The following is a 17,998-nucleotide window of genomic DNA, read 5'->3' on the forward strand; positions in this document are numbered from 1 at the left end:
AACCCCACCCTCTGCCCTCACTCCCCACCCACTGTCCTCATCCATAGGTGCACGATTGTTGTCTAATCTCTTCACTCACCCCCACACCCCTTTCTCCCCCCCCCCAAGAATAGTCAGTCCATTCCCTTTCTATGTCCCTGATTCTATTACAATCACCAGTTCATCAGATTATTTATTCACTTGATTTTTAGATTCACTTGTTGATAGATGTGTATTTGTTGTTCATAATTTGTATCTTTACCTTTTTCTTCTTCCTCTTCTTACAGGATACCTTTCAGCATTTCATATAATACTGGTTTGGTGGTAATGAACTCCTTTAGCTTTTTCTTATCTGTGAAGCTCTTTATCTGGCCTTCACTTCTGAATGATAGCTTTGCTGGATAAAGTAGTCTTGGTTGTAGGTTCTTGGTATTCATCACTTTGAATATTTCTTGCCATTCCCTTCTGGCCTGCAAAGTTTCTGTTGAGAAATCAGCTGACAGTCGTATGGGTACTCCCTTGTAGGTAACTGATTTTCTTTCTCTTGCTGCTTTTAGGATTCTCTCTTTGTCTTTTGCTCTTGGCATTTTAATTATGATGTGTCTTGGTGTGGTCCTCTTTGGATTCCTTTTGTTTGGGGTTCTCTGCGCTTCCTGGACTTGGAAGTCTATTCCTTTCACCAGGTAGGGGAAGTTTTCTGTCATTATTTCTTCAAATAGGTTTTCAATATCTTGCTGTCTCTCATCTTCTGGCACCCCTATAATTTGGATGTTGGTACGCTTGAAGCTGTCCCAGAGGCTCCTTACACTATCTTCATATTTTCGGATTCTTTTTTCATTTTGCTTTTCCGGTTGGGTGTTTTTTGCTTCTTTGTATTTCAACTCTTTGACTTGATCCTTGCGACCCTCTGGTCTGCTGTTGGGAGTCTGTATAATAGTCTTTATTTCAGTCAGTGTATGCTTAATTTCTAGTTGGTCCTTTATCACAACATCGAGGGTCTCATTAGATTTCTTGAGGATCTCACTACATTTATCGGCGGTCTTACCAGTCTTTTCGAGGGCTTCTAAACAGTTCTTTAAAGACCTTAAAAGTGTGGTTTTGAACTCTATATCCAACAGTTTGCTTTCCTCCAATTCTGTCGTTTGTGTCCTGTTTCTTTGTCTCGGCATTTTTTTATGCTTCGCTGTGTCGATAGAGTGCCTTTCTGTGCTAAGTGTCCCAATTACCTAAGGTAGACACTCTTGGTGCACCCCCTTGTGGGCTTTGTGCACAGTCTTGTTGTGGTTAAGCCTTGATTGTTGTAGTTATCACTGTGAGGAATTGACCTCCAGGTCAATTGGCTGTGAGAATCAGCTGTGTCTGCGGTGGGAGAACTTCTGTGCTGGAGACACCCCTCTGGGGCTAGACTTGCTTCGATGGGGCTTTGGTGCTCACTGAGTCTGCCTCCTGAGTGTGTCTTTTATGGTTCCACGGAGCTTAAAGCTGGATGGTCCCACTCTGACCTCTGGGCTTCCTGGCTCCTGGATCTCTAGGGAGGTGCTAATCTAGCCTTTGCCTGAGGCTATCCAGCAAAAGCCTCCCTGCAGGGCTTGGGCGGGGCGGGTCCCACGGGATCAACAGGGCGGGGTTAGCAATTATGGCTGCTCTCAGTCTTGCCCTCAGAGGCTCTGCTTCTCAGTGTCCCAGTAGTCGCTGCAAGCCCCACGGAGAGAAAGCTGCCCTAGGGTCCTGAGCGATGCCAGACAGTCCCACTTCTCCCGTATGAGTCTGGGTCCTTAGAGACTCGCCCGGAACTGGAGCTCAGAGCCTGAGACTCCCTCCCGATTGAAAACAACCGCGCCCTCAGCCTCCAGCCCACTCCACATGCACTCTGAACCTTAGTATTTTACTTCAGCACTGCGCCTCCTCTGAGCCTCGGTATGCTTTTCTCTTTCCTCCTAGTTGTAGAACATCCACTCAGCCAGCTTTCCTGTGGTTCTGGATGATGTCCGTTCCGTCTTTTAGTTGTATTTTTGAAGTGGTTGTTCGAGGCAGCAAACTCCCGTGTTTACCTATGCCGCCATCTTGGTTTCTCCTCGGTTTAAGATGTTTTTAGATCATGCTTATGCTGCTTAGAGAATGGGTTTGGGGTGGGGGCAAGAATGGACACAAGGTGGGAACCATTGGTTAGAGTGGTCACTTATTTTTTCATATTTTTTTTTTGGCTAATCCTCACCAGAGGATATTTTTTCCATTGATTTTTTTTTTTTTTTTTAAGAGAGAGGAAAGGAGGTGGGGGGGAGGAGAGAGAGAGAGAGAAACATGGATGTGAGTCATATCGATTGGCTGCCTCCCATATGTGCCCCAACCAGGGCAGGGATCAAACCTGCAACCCAGGTACATGCCCTTGACAGGGAATCAAACCCAAAACTCTTCTTTTCCTTGGCAGACATTCCAACCACTGAGCCAAACCAGCCAGGGCAACATTATTTTCTTTATCCTATTTAGATACTTAGTACCTTATTGTTATAATTATCCTACTGAGTCAAGTTTTAGAATTGTTTTTATAATTCTTTTGAGTTTTGGAATAAATATATCTTAAGAATATATGCAGCCCAGCCCTGGCCAGTGTGGCTCAGTTGGTTGGAGAGTCCTGCTGTCTACTGAAAGGTTTCGGGTTCGATCCCTGGTTGGGGAGTGTACGGGAGGTGACTGAACAATGTTTTCCCTCTCTCTCTCTTTGCTTCCCTGCCTCTCTCTCAAATCAATTTGAAAAAAAGAATATATGCAAATTGGCCCTTGCACAAAATGGATTTGAACTGTGCAGACCCACATATATGCAATTTTTGTTTTCAATATACACATACGGTACTATAAATGTATTTTATCTTTCTTGATTTTCTTTATTTTTTTAAGTTACTTTATTGTAATTATACAATATATAACATAACATACAAAATATGTGTTAATTGACTGTTTATGTGTTCAGTAAGGCTTCAGTCAAGAGTAGGTCATGAGTAAAGTTTTTGGAGAGTCAGAAGTAACATGCAGGCACATTTTTGACTGCATGGGCAGGTCGGTGCCCCTAAGCCAACCTCCCCCATTGTGTAAGTGTCAAGTGTAGTTAGAATAATATGTTTTAAAGCAATAGGAAGTAACATAGCCACACAAAATTTGATAACATAGTTAGGTTCATTTGTTTTTGATTCTTAATTTTAGGGTCTGCCTTTTTTGTTTGGAATATAATTTTTTTCCAAATACATAAAATGTTTATATGATCCAAAAATCAGAACCACAGAACTAGGCATACTCAGAAGTCTTGCCCCTCCCATCTCTGTCCGCCCACCTCTCATAGGTGGGATGACCATGTGCCCCAGTTTGCATGAATAGTCCTGGGTTTTGCTTCTTTTCAAGTCCTGGGTACAGCTTCTTTTCAAGTATTTCTGTTCTGCGTCAGGGCTCAAATAAGCTCTTGGGGGCTAGCCTTGTAAAGTCAGGTTCTAATGACTGGCGTCATTTCTGGGGTAAAGTTAACTTTGATTTCAAAGAATTTATGCATGATCTTGAATATGCCACCTGTTTGTAAATTGTCTAGAATCATCTATATCAACCATTTTTCGTAATTTGAATGTCAGATTGATTAAGTGAACCTTTGTCCCTTCTTTGTTCTTTAGAGAGAAAAACTTAAAATGCAGCGAAACGTTGGCAAATAATTTCAATTATTTCAGAGGAGTTTCGCTCTACTGAATGCCTGACAGGCAGTCTGAGTGAGGTGGTCTGTGGTCTGGGCTCGTCGTCTGACCTCTTTCTCTGGAGGGTCACCCCTTGTCCCAGGCCTGGGCTCCTCTGTGTGAGCCCTGGGATCTTGACAGCGTCTGTCCTGTTTTCCAGGAGTTTGCAGCACTTACTAAAGAGCTCAATGTGTGCAGGGAGCAGCTGCTTGAGCGGGAAGAAGAAATTGCTGAACTGAAGGCAGAAAGAAACAACACCAGGGTGAGTCTGGTCTGTGTGCTCTCACACTGGCCTCTGGGTCGCTGTCCAGAGCTGCGCTGCTGGCTTTACTCTCAAAGACAACCCACTCCATCTGGCTTCAAGCACAGTTTCAGCATCTCCCGTGACTCAACTGCATTTGACCAGTTCAGTGTTCTCAGTCCTGGCTTGAAATTGATGATGAGAAGAACTAATATTTTAGTACTGTTGAGAGGGCTCTCTCTGACTTTAGACCAGATTTAAGGGAGTCAGACTCGTGTTAGCATGAGAGTGAAGGGAGTTATTTGCTCCAGGTTCAAATACGATACTGAGAGTGTGTTCCTTAAACGTGTTTGATTTTGGCCTTTCTTGTAGCTGCTGCTAGAACATTTAGAGTGCCTTGTCTCCAGGCATGAGCGGTCTCTCCGGATGACCGTGGTGAAGAGACAGGCGCAGTCCCCGGCAGGCGTGTCCAGCGAGGTGGAAGTCCTCAAAGCACTCAAGTCATTGTTTGAGCACCACAAAGCTCTGGATGAAAAGGTACAGCAGCCCCGCAGTTATTCTTGGCTTGAACATGTGCTGCATTGCTCCGTGGGCATCATGGATGTGCACAACTTAAACTCTTACAAAGTTTTCCTGTGAGAAGACAGTTCTGTATAGGTAAAAAGTATTAGTCGGCATAAATGTTTTAAAGTTTTTGTTGTTTTGTTACATATTTTTATTGATTTCAGAGAGGAAGGGAGAGTTCAAGAGCGATAGAAACATCAATGATGAGAGAGAATCATTGATTGGCTGCTCCTGCATGCCCCACACTGGGGATCGAGCCCGCATGCCGGCATGTGCCCTGAATGGGAATCGAACCGTGACCTCCTGGTTCATAGGTCGATGCTCAGCCCCTGAGCTATGCCAGCCAGGCTTAAAATTTATTTCATTCTGTATATTGATTTGTTATTAAGAATTGAATAGTATAATTTAGGGAGAAGATTTTTCTAAATTATTAAGCTATTAACAAATGGCTTTTCTTGACATTAACATCATGAAAGACGTTAAGGTATACTGTTGTGTTATGTTAGAATGATGGTGAATTAGAATTGCTGTCATTAAGCATTAAATAAATATGCACACACTTCAACCCTGTTTGCTTTCAGGTGAGGGAGCGCCTACGAGTAGCACTTGAAAGGTGTAGTTTGCTGGAAGAAGAGCTGGGTGCCACCCACAAAGAGGTAAGTTTGGTACATCACATGGTTTGAATTGAGGGTTTTTCATTTTTATCTCGTAATTTAAAAAAAATTATGAAGTCTGTGCTAGTGGATATCAGGTGCTGTTTGTCTTTCTGAGTGAGGACCAGCCCCTGGAGTCAGTGTAAGGACTGGTGAATGGCACTTTCCTTCCAGAGTTGCAGGATATCTCTTAGCACCACCTGTCCAGTAGGGAGTAAGTTCTGTTTTTACTAATCCAGCCATAGTCCAGGTGGCTGGCGTCCCCATGGATATATTCTTATATTATGTTTACAGTTGGTAGTTGTGTTTTCCAAAACGAGTTTTGCTATCTTTACTTAGTTCTTTACTCTCATATTCGATTTTTTGGTTTTAGCTGATGATTCTTAAAGAACAGAATAATCAGAAAAAAACACTGACAGATGGGGTGCTTGACATCAATCATGAACAAGAAAACACACCCAGCACGAATGGAAAGGCAAGTCCTTGGCGCTCTCTGTCTCTTTCTAAATCCTGGTTTCACCTGTCCGCGGTCTGCACGGGACTGTGGGGAACGCTGGGCCACAGCCCAGTCCAGTCCAGCCTTGCGCCCGCGGAAGATGTGGTCCAGCTGACTGCATACATTCATTTGATGTCTCCCTGTGTCCCAGAAGCACTTTGCTTCCTAGCTCCTCAGATGAGGCTGTTTAAGAGTTCTTTTCTCCCCATCAGAGATCCTCTGATGGTTCCTTAAGCCACGAGGAAGACCTTGCTAAAGTGATGGAGCTGCAGGAAGTCATAGACAAGCAGGCCCGGGAGCAGAGCCAGATGAAGGAGCGCCTGGCCGCCCTCTCCACCCACGTGGCGGAGCTGGAGGAGGACCTGGACACGGCCCGGAAGGACCTCATCAAGTCTGAGGAGGTGAACACGAAGCTGCAGCGAGATGTGCGGGAGGTAAGCGAGCCATCCTCGGGCCAAATGCTGGGGTGTTCTGAAAGTTTGATTGTTTTGCTCCTTTTGTCCCTTACTCTCCCAATTGTTTCCAACCTTCACATCATTGTATACGTAATATCAAAACAGAACGGTGCTGTGAGACCGTGATAGGTGACCTCCGTTCTGCTGGTGCAGTCTCCTCTCCCCAAGGTCTGGAAAGGTGGAGACCTGGTCCAGCTGCTCATTAGACTGGCGGCGGCAGAAGGAACAGGTGGCCACCCTTCTGGTCATGCTACTGCGTGACTGTGTAACGCCCTGGTTGTGGAGTCCTGATTTCTGCAAGGTCTGGGCGGTCTGAACCTAGTCTCCACCATGCTCAGATTTCCTTCTGACGCACACATGAACATGTGGGTGTTGGTGTTTGGTGTGCTGCTAGTTCACTGACCTGCTGTCTGCGTTGTCTGCTGACTGTTCAGAGCGTTGGCGATCTCCTAGCCTTTATATGTCCTGTCCCCAAAGGAATCATTGATAGTAAATGCCGGGGTCAGACAGACAGTGAGTGTGCTCACGTGGGGTCATCAGGATGATGCTGTCACATTGCGTAGAAATGCACTCCTATCTGGCACACGGTTCTTCTGTATGTGTAAGAATTTATAATCGTCATTATAAAAGCCAGTGAGGGCTGCATACTTTCTCTGGCATCGCCCCTCCCCCTTCACTTTATGCTCTTCTTTGTAAACAAGACAAACACCCCACCTCTTCTCCCCGGGAGACCATCTCAGCCAGGACTCTCAGGAAGAGCCTTTCAGACCCTCACAGGAGTAGATAGAGTGTAACCTGTTATGGTTTAGTTACATTGTTCTCTGGCAACAGGCAGTATTTATGTGGCAGAGTGTAATATGCAGAGAATTTTGAAATTAAATTCTTTTTTTAAAGACCTGTCACTTTTAATATTAAGACTTTGCCGAAACCGGTTTGGCTCAGTGGATAGAGCGTCAGCCTGCGGACTCAAGGGTCCCAGGTTCGATTCCGGTCAAGGGCATGTACCTGGGTTGCGGGCACATCCCCAGTGGGAGATGTGCAGGAGGCGGCTGGTCGATGTTTCTCTCTCATCGATGTTTCTAACTCTCTATCTCTCTCCCTTCCTCTCTGTAAAAAATCAATAAAATATATTTAAAAAAAAAAAAAAAAAAAAAAAAAAAGACTTTGCTAACATTAGTTACTTAATCAATGGGGAGGCACCTAAAATGAATTTCTACATGGGGACAGGAATTGCATGAGCAGAAAGTTCGGCCCTAGTTTCAGTGTTTAATACTGTGTAAGAGAATTATTTTCACAGGATTAGGCTTTTGAAGGCTGTATACAGTTAACTTAAACTTTGACTTCCATTTCCATTCATTCATTTGATCTCCTTACATTTTTTTTTTAAATATGCTTTGACTTCAGAGAGGAAGGGAGAGCGAGAGAGGAATAAAAACATCAATGATGAGAGAGAATCATTGATTGGCTGCCTCCTACATGCCCCCTACTAGGAATCGAGCCTGCAACCCGGGCATGTGCCCTGACTGGGAATCAAACCATGACCTCCTATTTCTTGGGTCAACGCTCAACCACTGAACCACACCAGCCGAGTGTAACGATTTCCTTAATTTTGTGGTAATTGGATGTGATTTCATCCAACTTGTACCCAAGAAAATGACACTGGTGTCTGACTGTCATGTCCATTGAGGGATCACACCTTGTCCTGGTTGATGAACCCTCTTGTACCGTGAGGCAGATACCTTCCCCTCCTGGAATTCGTGCAATATTGCAATATTTCATTGTACATTTTTTTTGGAAATACTACGTAGAAAAGGATAAGCTTGGTTAACTGAGTGGCCAGACATAGTGTTAAGACAGGGAGTGCTGGCTAATGGTATAGGTGCATGTTTATATTTGAGGTAGGCACGTTTGCATTCACATTGCTGAAAATTGACCTATCAATTCAATTTTGGAGGCACTAATTTTATATCTGATTTGAAAATTAGGGTTTAGTCCAGTTTTTTCTCAGCAGCATGTTGATGTGTTCCCTGTTACTCACCTTCCCCTCTGAATGCTGTGTAGGCCATGGCACAGAAGGAAGACATGGAGGAGCGGATCAACACCCTGGAGGAGCGCTACCTCGCAGCCCAGCGCGAGGCCACCTCTGTGCACGACCTCAACGACAAGCTGGAAAACGAAATTGCCAACAAGGACTCTATGCATCGACAGGTACTGTTCTTAAGGAACTTGGTCTCGCTTTTCCAGTTAATTACTAAGGAAGTTAGAGCCCTTTTTCCTGTGACTTTCATGTTGGCGTCAAGTCCAAAGTAAAGTTTTTATGATCTCAGACTATTATGTTTGAAAAGTATGGGTTATTTTAATTAACAGTTTTAATTATGTAGGACTTGGTTTTACCATTTTATAGAGTTACATTCCTTGATTCTTCTCTTTTGTTTTATTAATCTGTTGTTTGTCAGCCTGTTTACCCAAGAAACAGAGTGGCAAAGACCTTCCCATTTCGAGGCAGTGGGCTGCTTGTGAGTGACTGGGGTCAGGATAGTAAATGGTGGGTTTAGCAAGGCAGCCTGCAGGGAGCATTCACCTCTGGTGATTCCACAGCCACACCCATTCTTGTTCCTCTGGAGTCTCAGGTAGTCAGTTAACTCGAAAACTGAATCCACTTCTGAAAATAAAGTGAGTTTGTCTAGTGTATTATAAAGTGTATCCTTGGCGCCCAAGTTAAAATAATAAATAAAATACTGGGAAGTTATAAATTAGAAAGTGGAATGCTGTTTAAGAGCATGTAAGATGCTCACAATACTGAGTTTAAAAGACAGGTCACAAAATTTTCTGAGGGTTTGAAAGCATAATATATTGTGTATATGTGACAGGTTTAAAATTGTGAGTACTCAAAACAGATTACTCTTGGTTATTATGTATTGATTATTGTATTATTAGATGTATTATAACTGTAAACCTACTTTTGTCTACCCGTATATATGCAGGCAGAGAAAGGGAAGAAAGCTGAATATAAACAAATGCTAACATCTCAGGAACCTGAACTCATAAATGAGTTCTGAGTTTTCTTTTTTTTAAAAAAATTCTTTTGTCTGCATTTTCTACATTGAAATTTTTGTAGAGTATGAGGATTTTTTTTAAAAGACTAATCATACATTTACAAAAATAACTTGAGCCCAGCTGGCGTGGCTCAGTGGTTGAGCGTCAGCCTATGAACCAGGAGGTCATAGTTCGAGTCCCAGGCTGGGTACATCCCCAGGTTGCAGGCTCAATCCCCAATGTGGGGTATACAGGAGGCAGCCAATCGATGATTCTCTCTCATCGATGTTTCTATCTCTCTCCTTCTCCCTTCCTCCATGAAATCAATAAAAATATATTAAAAAACAAAAATAACTTGAGAGGCATTTCATAGGCATCCTCTTGGGGGGGTGGGGGGCCCTTCCTTTCCGAGGAGATGGAGCCATGCCGTGGTGGTCAGCTGTGAGAGGGGCCTGGTTCTCCTCAGTCCCCACTGAAAAGGGACCAGCAGGTTTCTTTAATGTGTAGAAACTTGTATTTCTGGGAAGATTTCTTTAACGATACTTAGGAAAAGCAAGTACTCTGGCCAGAGGTGTTTTGCAGTTGAAGTCAAGCCTAAGAAAGTGGGTGTGAACTCCTCGCAGGAAGAGTTCTCCCATCAGAACTAACTTCGATGCCAGCATTCAGATTTGTCTTAGTTTATTAAAGACAGAGTGGCTGCCCCAGCTGCTGTGGCTCAGGTGGTGGGGCATCGTCCTGTGCACCCAGAGGCTGCCAGAGGCTGCCGGTTGGATTCTGATTAGGGCACATGCCCAGGTTGCAGGCTCAATCATCAGTAGGGGGCTTGCGGGGGCAGCTGATCGATGATTCTATCATCATTGATGTTTCTGTCTCTCCCTCTCCCTCTCTGAAATCAATAAAATATATTTTAAAAAACACACACACACACAAACCAGAATGACTGGAAGAGCTGTTCCCACTCGCTTCTCTGCTCTCTCTCCACAGACTGAGGATAAGAACCGCCAGTTGCAGGAGCGCTTGGAGCTGGCGGAGCAGAAGCTGCAGCAGACCCTGCGGAAGGCGGAGACACTCCCTGAGGTGGAGGCTGAGCTGGCCCAGCGGGTGGCTGCGCTCTCCAAGGTGCTTCCCCGGCTTCCTTCCCTTACACACGGGGCTTTGATTGGGGGGTGGTTTGTTCATGGACCTTGGTCATTGGTCTTACATCGGTAGCCCAAAATCCCTGAAATAGCCAGACTGGTTTTTAGTGCTATTTTGTTTGAGAGTGGAACACTTCTTAAATGTCAGGCATACCCCCAGTTATTTGTTATCCTGATGTTGATTTCCCTCCAGTTTGTCAGACGTGTACTGTTTGTCCCCAGCGTGGGTGCTCTAAGTAAGAGTCACTGCTTCTTGGAGTTAAGTCAGCAGCTCAAGGCCCCGGATGGAAGCTTTGTGGAGAGGAAGGGAAGGGCTTCTCAGAAGTAGGGGAGGACCAGTCTCTTCTAAAGACAGTCAGAGCAGATTTGTAATAAACAAATCTTTAAGTAATTTATTCATTTGCTCAACAAATATTGGCTATGCATGTGCAAGACACAGTGCCTGTTCTCAGAGTCATCCTCACCCCGGGGGAAGCAGACGAATGACAAGACGATGTCAGAATGCTGTCCTGGTGCTTGGGCTGGGCGGGTCCACAGGAGGAGGACGGGCATAGCCACAAACACCCCGCCCTCTTGGGCCTACGAGAGCCTCAGGTCTGCGGCCCAGCGGCCCAGGCGCCTGTGGGGGAGCACCTGCTGATGGTTTGTCTCACTGGCTCGAGCTCAGGAGCTGGCAGGGGCAAGACAGACAGAATGCTGCGTGGCGTCAGTCAGATGACACAAGTGTTCACAGACCCGTGAGCGAGTTCATGCTAACAGCTGGGACAGAAGCTCTTCCTTTCCACCATGATCTGCGTTTAAAGTCTCGGTTTCTCTCCTCTGTCACCTTTCCTGTCCTTGTCATCTCTCCTGTCCCCGGTCGGCCCTGTAGTCTGACCTTTTGTCTCCTGGAAGCTCTGCTGCTAAGGAAGCTAAACTGTGCGAACTCACTTCCAAGCTTAGGAAGGTAGTCGTGCCGCGTCGGGTCGTGCTTGCTGCTCCGCTCCATGCGCACTCAGCACGCAAGCTCAGGACGGGGGACACAGGAAGCCCGAGCCTGGGCATGGGGGGAGGCAGTTTCCTCACAGAGCTCACCACACCCCAGCCGCACCCAGAGCCACCCTCAGAGGGTCAGCTGCCCCCTACTGACACATGCCGCCACCCAGGACGTGCTGGTGGATGAGGAAGCGCTTCCATCCGTCGGGTGGAAGCGCCGCACGGAGCATGTGTGCTTTCTGCTACCGCTTTAGTTAGTTTGCAGCATGCGGTCCCCAGAGTCGCGTCACTGTTAGTTGAACTGATACACTGTTCTTGCCGACAGGCTGAGGAGAGACACGGCAACATTGAGGAGCAGCTGTGCCAGATGGAGGCGCAGCTGGAGGAGAAGAACCAGGAGCTGCAGCGGGTACGTGGCCAAGCAGACATCTGTCTGCTCCAGCACTGCGTGGAGCCTGGGGCAACCGGGTGGCGGGAGGCTCAGTTCTCCTCTTTCCCTGACTCTGTCCCCTTCTCCCTCTGCTGCGCGCATTTACCTTGTGGCCGCATCTGCGCTTTGTTTGCTGATAGGGGCACCTGCCACACAGGCAACATTATGTCCCCTTGGGAGCAGGAAAGAAATTGGTGCCTGCGGGCAGTCCTGCAGGGGGCAGATGGATCCCCACGTCCAAGGAGGTTGCCTGCAGCCCTGACGAGCTTGTTGGGAATTGCTCCAGGCACCACTGGGACTGATTTATGGGTGCCCCTCAAACACACTGAGGTTGCTGGCCTGGGTCCCCTGAAATGACTAGGCAGAGTCTGCTTGCTTAGGATATGGCACCTAAGTCCCAAATTCAGGTTATGTTCCTGACCTCTATCCCAAAATAGCAAATTATTACTCTCAACGTAAAGGTATACATAGGGATGGACATTCCTGCACATGAGGATTGTTGGCTGAGCCGTGATGGAAGGAGTCCGAGAGCAGGGTCGTGGGGCGCGTGCCAGGTGGATCTAAGAGCTTTTCACAAAGAGTCCGTCAGAGGTCAGCATGGCACATCCAGGGAAAAGCGAGTGGCTGCCCCAGGTCCAGCGGGTATCCACCTTATGACATCAGTTCAAGACTGTTAGATTTTGTTTTCACCAGAAACCTGTATTCTTGGTCATGGACTGCCGAGCATCAGACATGAGCTTCCACAAAGAGAAGATTCTGACTCTGATGAAGGGACCATGCTGGGCAGTTCCCTGTCTCCCAGTATGTGCACACACACATACACATATGCACACATGCTCCTTCACAGGTATACACAGGTTCATGCACACACACACACACAGGCTTGTGCACAGGCACACATGCACAGGCTCGTGCACACGTTCACCTCTTGGAGAATTAGATTTTTGGCTATTTAGGGGTGCACTTTATTATTTTTTAGTTTATATTGATTTCAAAGAGGTGAGGGGGAGAGAGAGAGAAACATCAAGGAGAGAGAATCATTGATTGGCTGCCTCCTGCATGCCCCACACTGGGGATTGAGCCCCACAACCTGGGCATGTGCCCTGACCAGGAATTGAACTGTGACTGGTTCATAGGTCGACTCTCAACCACTGAGCCACACTGCTTGAGCCTCTCTATTATTTTCAGTACTGGCTTATAGAGTTGAAGGACAGGTGCTGAGATGGGGATTCTGTGTATAACTAAGGCAATTCAAAGTAAACTTTTAAGTTTTGCTCTCAAAATATTCGAATGTTAACACCTTACTGTATGGGGTCTCCTCCAGGTGGTGGTTGCAGAGTGTTAGGCATGGCTTGGAGGGCTTTCTCTTTAATCCTTACAAGGCCATCGAGAAAAGGGAGACACTGGCACCACATTTTATAGACAGGAAACTGAAGCAGAGTCCCGCAGCGAGTTCTTGTGGGTTCACACTCCTACCCGGGCAGCGTGGCTTGAGCACGCCTCTCAGCCCCTGCCACGCTGCCCTCCCCCTGGGGAAGCGCCTGCCACGCTCCCGCGGCCCACCCTGACTTGGCTGCCTGTTGGCACTTCCTGTCCCTGCACTTAGGATATGGGGCAAAAGCAAGCTTTTTAAACCATGAAATGGGTGATGGTTTTATCAACTATAGACTTATCACTTTGCTAATACATTTTAAAATTGAGGTGTTTGTAATTTTTTAATATAAATCTTTATTATAAAATGTTCAAGAGATGTAGGAATATAAAGAAAAACAAGTGAAAGTCTCTCTATTACCACTGACTTTTTTCCAAAATGAACTTTTTTACCTTTTGCTTTGTGGGTTAAATTCTTTTCTCCCCTGAATCCAGACGCAGGCTTCTGTTTACACTCGGGGAAGGTCCTCCACCAGTGTGTGTACATAATCTGATCCCCATAAACACCCTTGTTCCCGCATGTCAGTCTGCCTCCTGCGTCAGTCTGACAGCTGATTGGAGGGGTTCCGAGGCCCACCAGTGCTTCGTTCAGCAGAAGCAATAGGACCTTCTCCTTGGTGGTCTCTCACAGACTCGTCCCTGTGACTCTGCACCTGCGAGTAGGTCCTAGTGCTCCTGTCGTCACTACAGGCGACGGAGGACAGCCTAGGGCTGATGGCACAGATCGCCCACACCGTCAGCCCTTGGCACTTTTAAAATAATGATCCTGCCTTTGCTGGAAGTTGCTAAGTGTTTTTTTGTTTTGTTTTTTCATATATTTTTATTGATTTCAGAGAAGAAGGGAGAGAGAGAGAAACATCAATGATGAGAATCATCGATCGGCTGCCTCCTGCACGCCCCCCACTCAGGATTGAGCCTGCAACCCGGGCTTGTGTCCCAACCGGAATGGAACCCAGGACCCCTCAGTCCACAGGCGGACACCCCATCCACTGAGCCAAACCAGCCAGGGCGCTGAGTTTCTGTTTCTCCTGTTTTAGGCACGGCAGAGAGAAAAGATGAATGAAGAACATAATAAACGCTTATCAGAAACTGTTGACAGGCTCCTTTCAGAATCGAATGAGAGACTTCAGCTTCACCTTAAGGAGAGGATGGCTGCTCTGGAAGAGAAGGTTGGTTGCCCTGAGGGCATTCCCGCCCCCCAGTGTCTCACGGTCAGTGCCAGTGCGGAAAGCAGGCAGTGTCTTCCAGCGGAGCGGCTCTCACTGGCCGTGTCCTTGCGCAGTTTGCGTACCTGGAAAATCGTTTGTCATTCTTATTCTCTAGAACAGGAGTCAGTAAACAGTTTCTTTGAAGGAGCAGACAGTAAATATTTTACACTTTTGCTAATAATTACAAACTGAGTAAAATAATTCCATGCTAATCAATGAACATGCAAGCAGCCAAAGACACAGTATGTAAATCAGTTGGTGTGGCTGTGTTTTAATAAAAATTGATTGACAGGAAGAGGCTGTGGGCTGGATTTCGCCGACAGGCGCCAGTTTACCAGCCCCTACACTAGAATCTTTTGGGAGGCCCTGCCCTCACCTCTTTGTTGCTCTTGCATTGGAAGTTGATTTCTGTCTCAGAGTCCCATTCTACCACCTGACTTCTCTCTTTCCATTTGGTTTGGAAAGTGTCTGAGCCTGGGCTTTTGCTGCTGTCGTCATGGAATTCTTAGCTGTGACTGAGAGGAGGCACATTCTAGGATCTGTCAGGACCCCAGTGGGAGCCAGTGGAGTCCAGGTCAATAAAATTGTTCTGATGGCACCAGTGTACCTAGAGATGCGACCCAGAATCTTTGTTGGGATTGGCACTTGGTCATGCTCATTTGAGAGAGACCAGTGATCTCTACTGATGGTGCGACACATCAGACACTATGAAACGCATTGTCCGAGCTGCACAGGATGGTTGGTGACACACATCCCTGATCAGTGGGCCAACCTGAAGGCACGAATGTTTTTAATTTTTTTTTATTTTTATTGATTTCAGAGAAGAAGGGAGAGGGAGAGAGAGAGAGAAACATCAATGATGAGAGAGAATCATTGATTGGCTGCCTCCTACACTCCCCACATCAGTGATTGAGACCACAACCCAGGCATATGCCCTGACTGGGAATAGAACCCTGACCTCTTGGTTCATAGGTCACTGCTCAACCACTGAGCTACACTGGCTGGGCAGGCAGGAATGTTTTTATCTGGGAGCTGAACCCGGCATTTGAACCTGTGTTAGCTTTCCCTAATGGCCTAAAGGCCACTGCAGACCAGTGTAACAATTAAAATGAATGTGCCTCACCAACATTTGGAAGGCAGTCAGAAAAGTAACTTTACCTTACCAGGGACTGTTCACGGTTCCTCTGGCCTCACTCTGGGAGTGTGGTGCTGCTCAGCAGTACATCCTTATGCCTCATACCTTTGCTGAGGTACTTCTTTATTTTAAACAGAAACGTAGCCATCTGAGATCACGTGGAGCATTGTCCCGAATCAACACTAAAGCACTGTATCTTTTTCAGAATTCTCTAGTACGTGAAGTTGAAGATGCAAAAAAGCAACTAGAAGAAACTCAACATGATAAGGTACTTAAGTCTGTAACCCATTTAGACCCCCATTGAGAACAGAACGGAGCTGTGTCCAGTGCTGCTGTGACCGTTGCAGCATGGGGGGTGCTGAGGGCAGCTTCTCTGTGCGCGCCCACTGCTCTGTGGCCATGTGTCTGGTGGTGCACGTGGCCCAGGACTGCTTCCTTCTGGCTTCACGGGAAAGCTATGACAGAACCACAAACCTCCCACCTAGCACAGATCTGGCCAGTAGGAAGACAGCCACGCGTGATCCTAGAGGCCCACATTTAAATAGTACAAGGACAGGTGAAAGTAATTGTGTTTAACCCAGTAGAATAAAAATGTTACTTTGTCATGTAATTAATATAAAAATTGATGAGCTCCTCCCCATGCTTTTTATCATATGAAGCTTGAAATCCAGTGTGTCTTAACAGTCACCACACATCTCAACTGGGACTGCCCCTTCGAGTGCTCCGTGGCCACGTGGGGCCACTATAGGAGCTACTTGGGATAGCACTGAGGCACAGCTTAGGGGTGCCTGGAACAGCTTTTTGTCAGCTTGACTTAATGTTTTGCAGCGTATAGAAAGGAGGTTGAGCATACAAATGGTAGGTGAGTGCAGGTGTGCAATTATTCGTTGGGGGTTCTAGGGGGCGTTTGTTTACATTAGGACTTTTGGAGAAAATGTTCTCAGAATTAAAGCGCTTGGTACTTGTCACTGTTCAGTTACCCTATCGTGTGAAGAATTTGCATCCTAAGATCTTCAATGGGTGTCACTTGCTGTTTTGCAGAATCAGCTGGTACTGAACATCGAAGCTTTGAGGGCTGAACTGAGCCAGATGCGGCTCAGAGGTGCTTCCCTTCATCACAGGTATGAAGTCGGCCTCTGCCCCTGTCATGTGTGCACAGGGTGCATGCCTGGCTGGGTGGGCAGCATCACTGGCTGCAGCTTGGCTGGGCCCCAGAGGTCAGGCCAGGCTCAGCACCTGGAGGAGGTTTGGAAGGCGGGTGATCAGTTCATGGGTGTGTTCACTGGAAGGCTCCACACAGGGCCCTGGTGGGGTAGGGACAGGCAGGCAAAGCCCAGGGCCTCAGCTGAGCATCAGGCCCCGGGAGTGCCAGTCACGGGCACAGGGACGGAGAGGCTGTGTGGGGGGACAATGGCAGGAGAGACTTCGAGGAGGCAAACCTGCAGATTTCACAGAGGAGCCGGAGGTGGGAAAAGACACCTTGCAGAGCTCCTGGGACAGGCATTGGCTGGGAGGCTAAAGAGAAGCAGGCATGAACTCAGCTTCTGGGCGTGTTTGCAATGGGGTCTGTCAGCTTGTTTTGTGACCTTCTGGAGCGAGAGGAGAGAGTCCAGGCAGAGTGGGAAAGGCAGCTGATGGACGGGCTTCCGTAAATAGACGGCATGTGGACAAGAGCCTCACTCCTGAGGGGACTAGCTGCAGGGTGGTGGCAGTGGGGAGGCGAGGCAGCCTGGAGAACGGTGTCAGGAGTAGGCACTTGTGCGTCTGGAGAAACCGAGACTCATCCAGAATGACGTGCAGGACTGTGCGCATGGCTTTCAGCTGGTGTGAAACAAGGCCCAGCCCCACCACAGCTGGAACCCTGCTGAGGAGGAAGGAGCAGTTTATTAGGAACAAGGGAAAGAGGAAATTCCCGACGTGGACGTCTTTAGATGAGCATTGAGTCTGAGCAGCATTTCAGAAACATTTCTTGAAAGAATGTAGAGGTGTGGGAACCAAAGGGGATGAGTTGGCATGTCCCACTGGCTCTGTCCGCAGGTCGCGTGCCCAGGCACAAGGGGACCCGTTAACTTACTTTGATCAGGTGGGTGGGTTTTATCTCCCCAGATCCTAAGGACTTTTGAGAATGAAGGCAGCACCCTTGTTTCCCAGGTGACGGTGGCACAATTGAGTGTGGTGCCCTGCCCAGTGAAGGCAGGACCTCTGGGCAGTGCGCTCCGTCCCCCGCTGACCCGGTCCTCAGCAGGCCTCCTGGGGACAGCTAGTGGCTCCTTCACATCTCCATCCGGGGTGTCCAGGCCTGGCCACTGTTCGGGAGATTCCTCCAGCCAACGGTGTTGTGTGTCTGTTAACCTGATTGCACACTGGTCTGTGCTTTGGATTTGGAAACATGAAAGCAAGCTGCCAAGTCCAGTTCCTGTCAGTGCCAGCTGGGGTTCAGGGGCTCCTGCAGCAGGACCTCCAGGGTGCACTTGAGGCAGCCTCACAGGTCGGGGCTGGGGGCCGGCAGCCTCACGCAGTGGTTGTTGGCAGATGGGAAAGTAAGCAGT

The 17,998-nt window shown here is 47.4% G+C and overlaps 1 protein-coding gene across 8 annotated transcripts in view; it reads left to right on the top strand.

Annotated features, from left to right (window-relative positions):
• Positions 1-17,998, top strand: part of PPFIA1 (PTPRF interacting protein alpha 1) — a 57,418-nt gene that overhangs the window by 12,790 nt on the left and 26,630 nt on the right. For 4 of the 8 annotated variants that reach the window (XM_070427717.1, XM_070427719.1, XM_070427722.1 and 1 more), the window contains exons 3-14: positions 3,850-3,951; positions 4,303-4,467; positions 5,076-5,150; positions 5,521-5,622; positions 5,856-6,077; positions 8,160-8,306; positions 10,119-10,253; positions 11,142-11,216; positions 11,571-11,654; positions 14,144-14,275; positions 15,655-15,717; positions 16,491-16,570. In XM_070427717.1, the coding sequence (XP_070283818.1) occupies positions 3,850-3,951; positions 4,303-4,467; positions 5,076-5,150; positions 5,521-5,622; positions 5,856-6,077; positions 8,160-8,306; positions 10,119-10,253; positions 11,142-11,216; positions 11,571-11,654; positions 14,144-14,275; positions 15,655-15,717; positions 16,491-16,570 (1,382 nt within the window). The remainder of the gene's footprint in view (positions 1-3,849; positions 3,952-4,302; positions 4,468-5,075; positions 5,151-5,520; positions 5,623-5,855; positions 6,078-8,159; positions 8,307-10,118; positions 10,254-11,141; positions 11,217-11,570; positions 11,655-14,143; positions 14,276-15,654; positions 15,718-16,490; positions 16,571-17,998) is intronic. The other 4 variants (XM_070427720.1, XM_070427723.1, XM_070427724.1 and 1 more) reach the window with 1 other exon arrangement.

The sequence above is a fragment of the Myotis yumanensis genome, unplaced genomic scaffold, assembly GCF_028538775.1.
Source record: "Myotis yumanensis isolate MYYU_CA2020_CCGP unplaced genomic scaffold, mMyoYum1.0.hap1 SCAF_10, whole genome shotgun sequence".
NCBI classification, from domain to species: Eukaryota; Metazoa; Chordata; class Mammalia; order Chiroptera; family Vespertilionidae; genus Myotis; species Myotis yumanensis.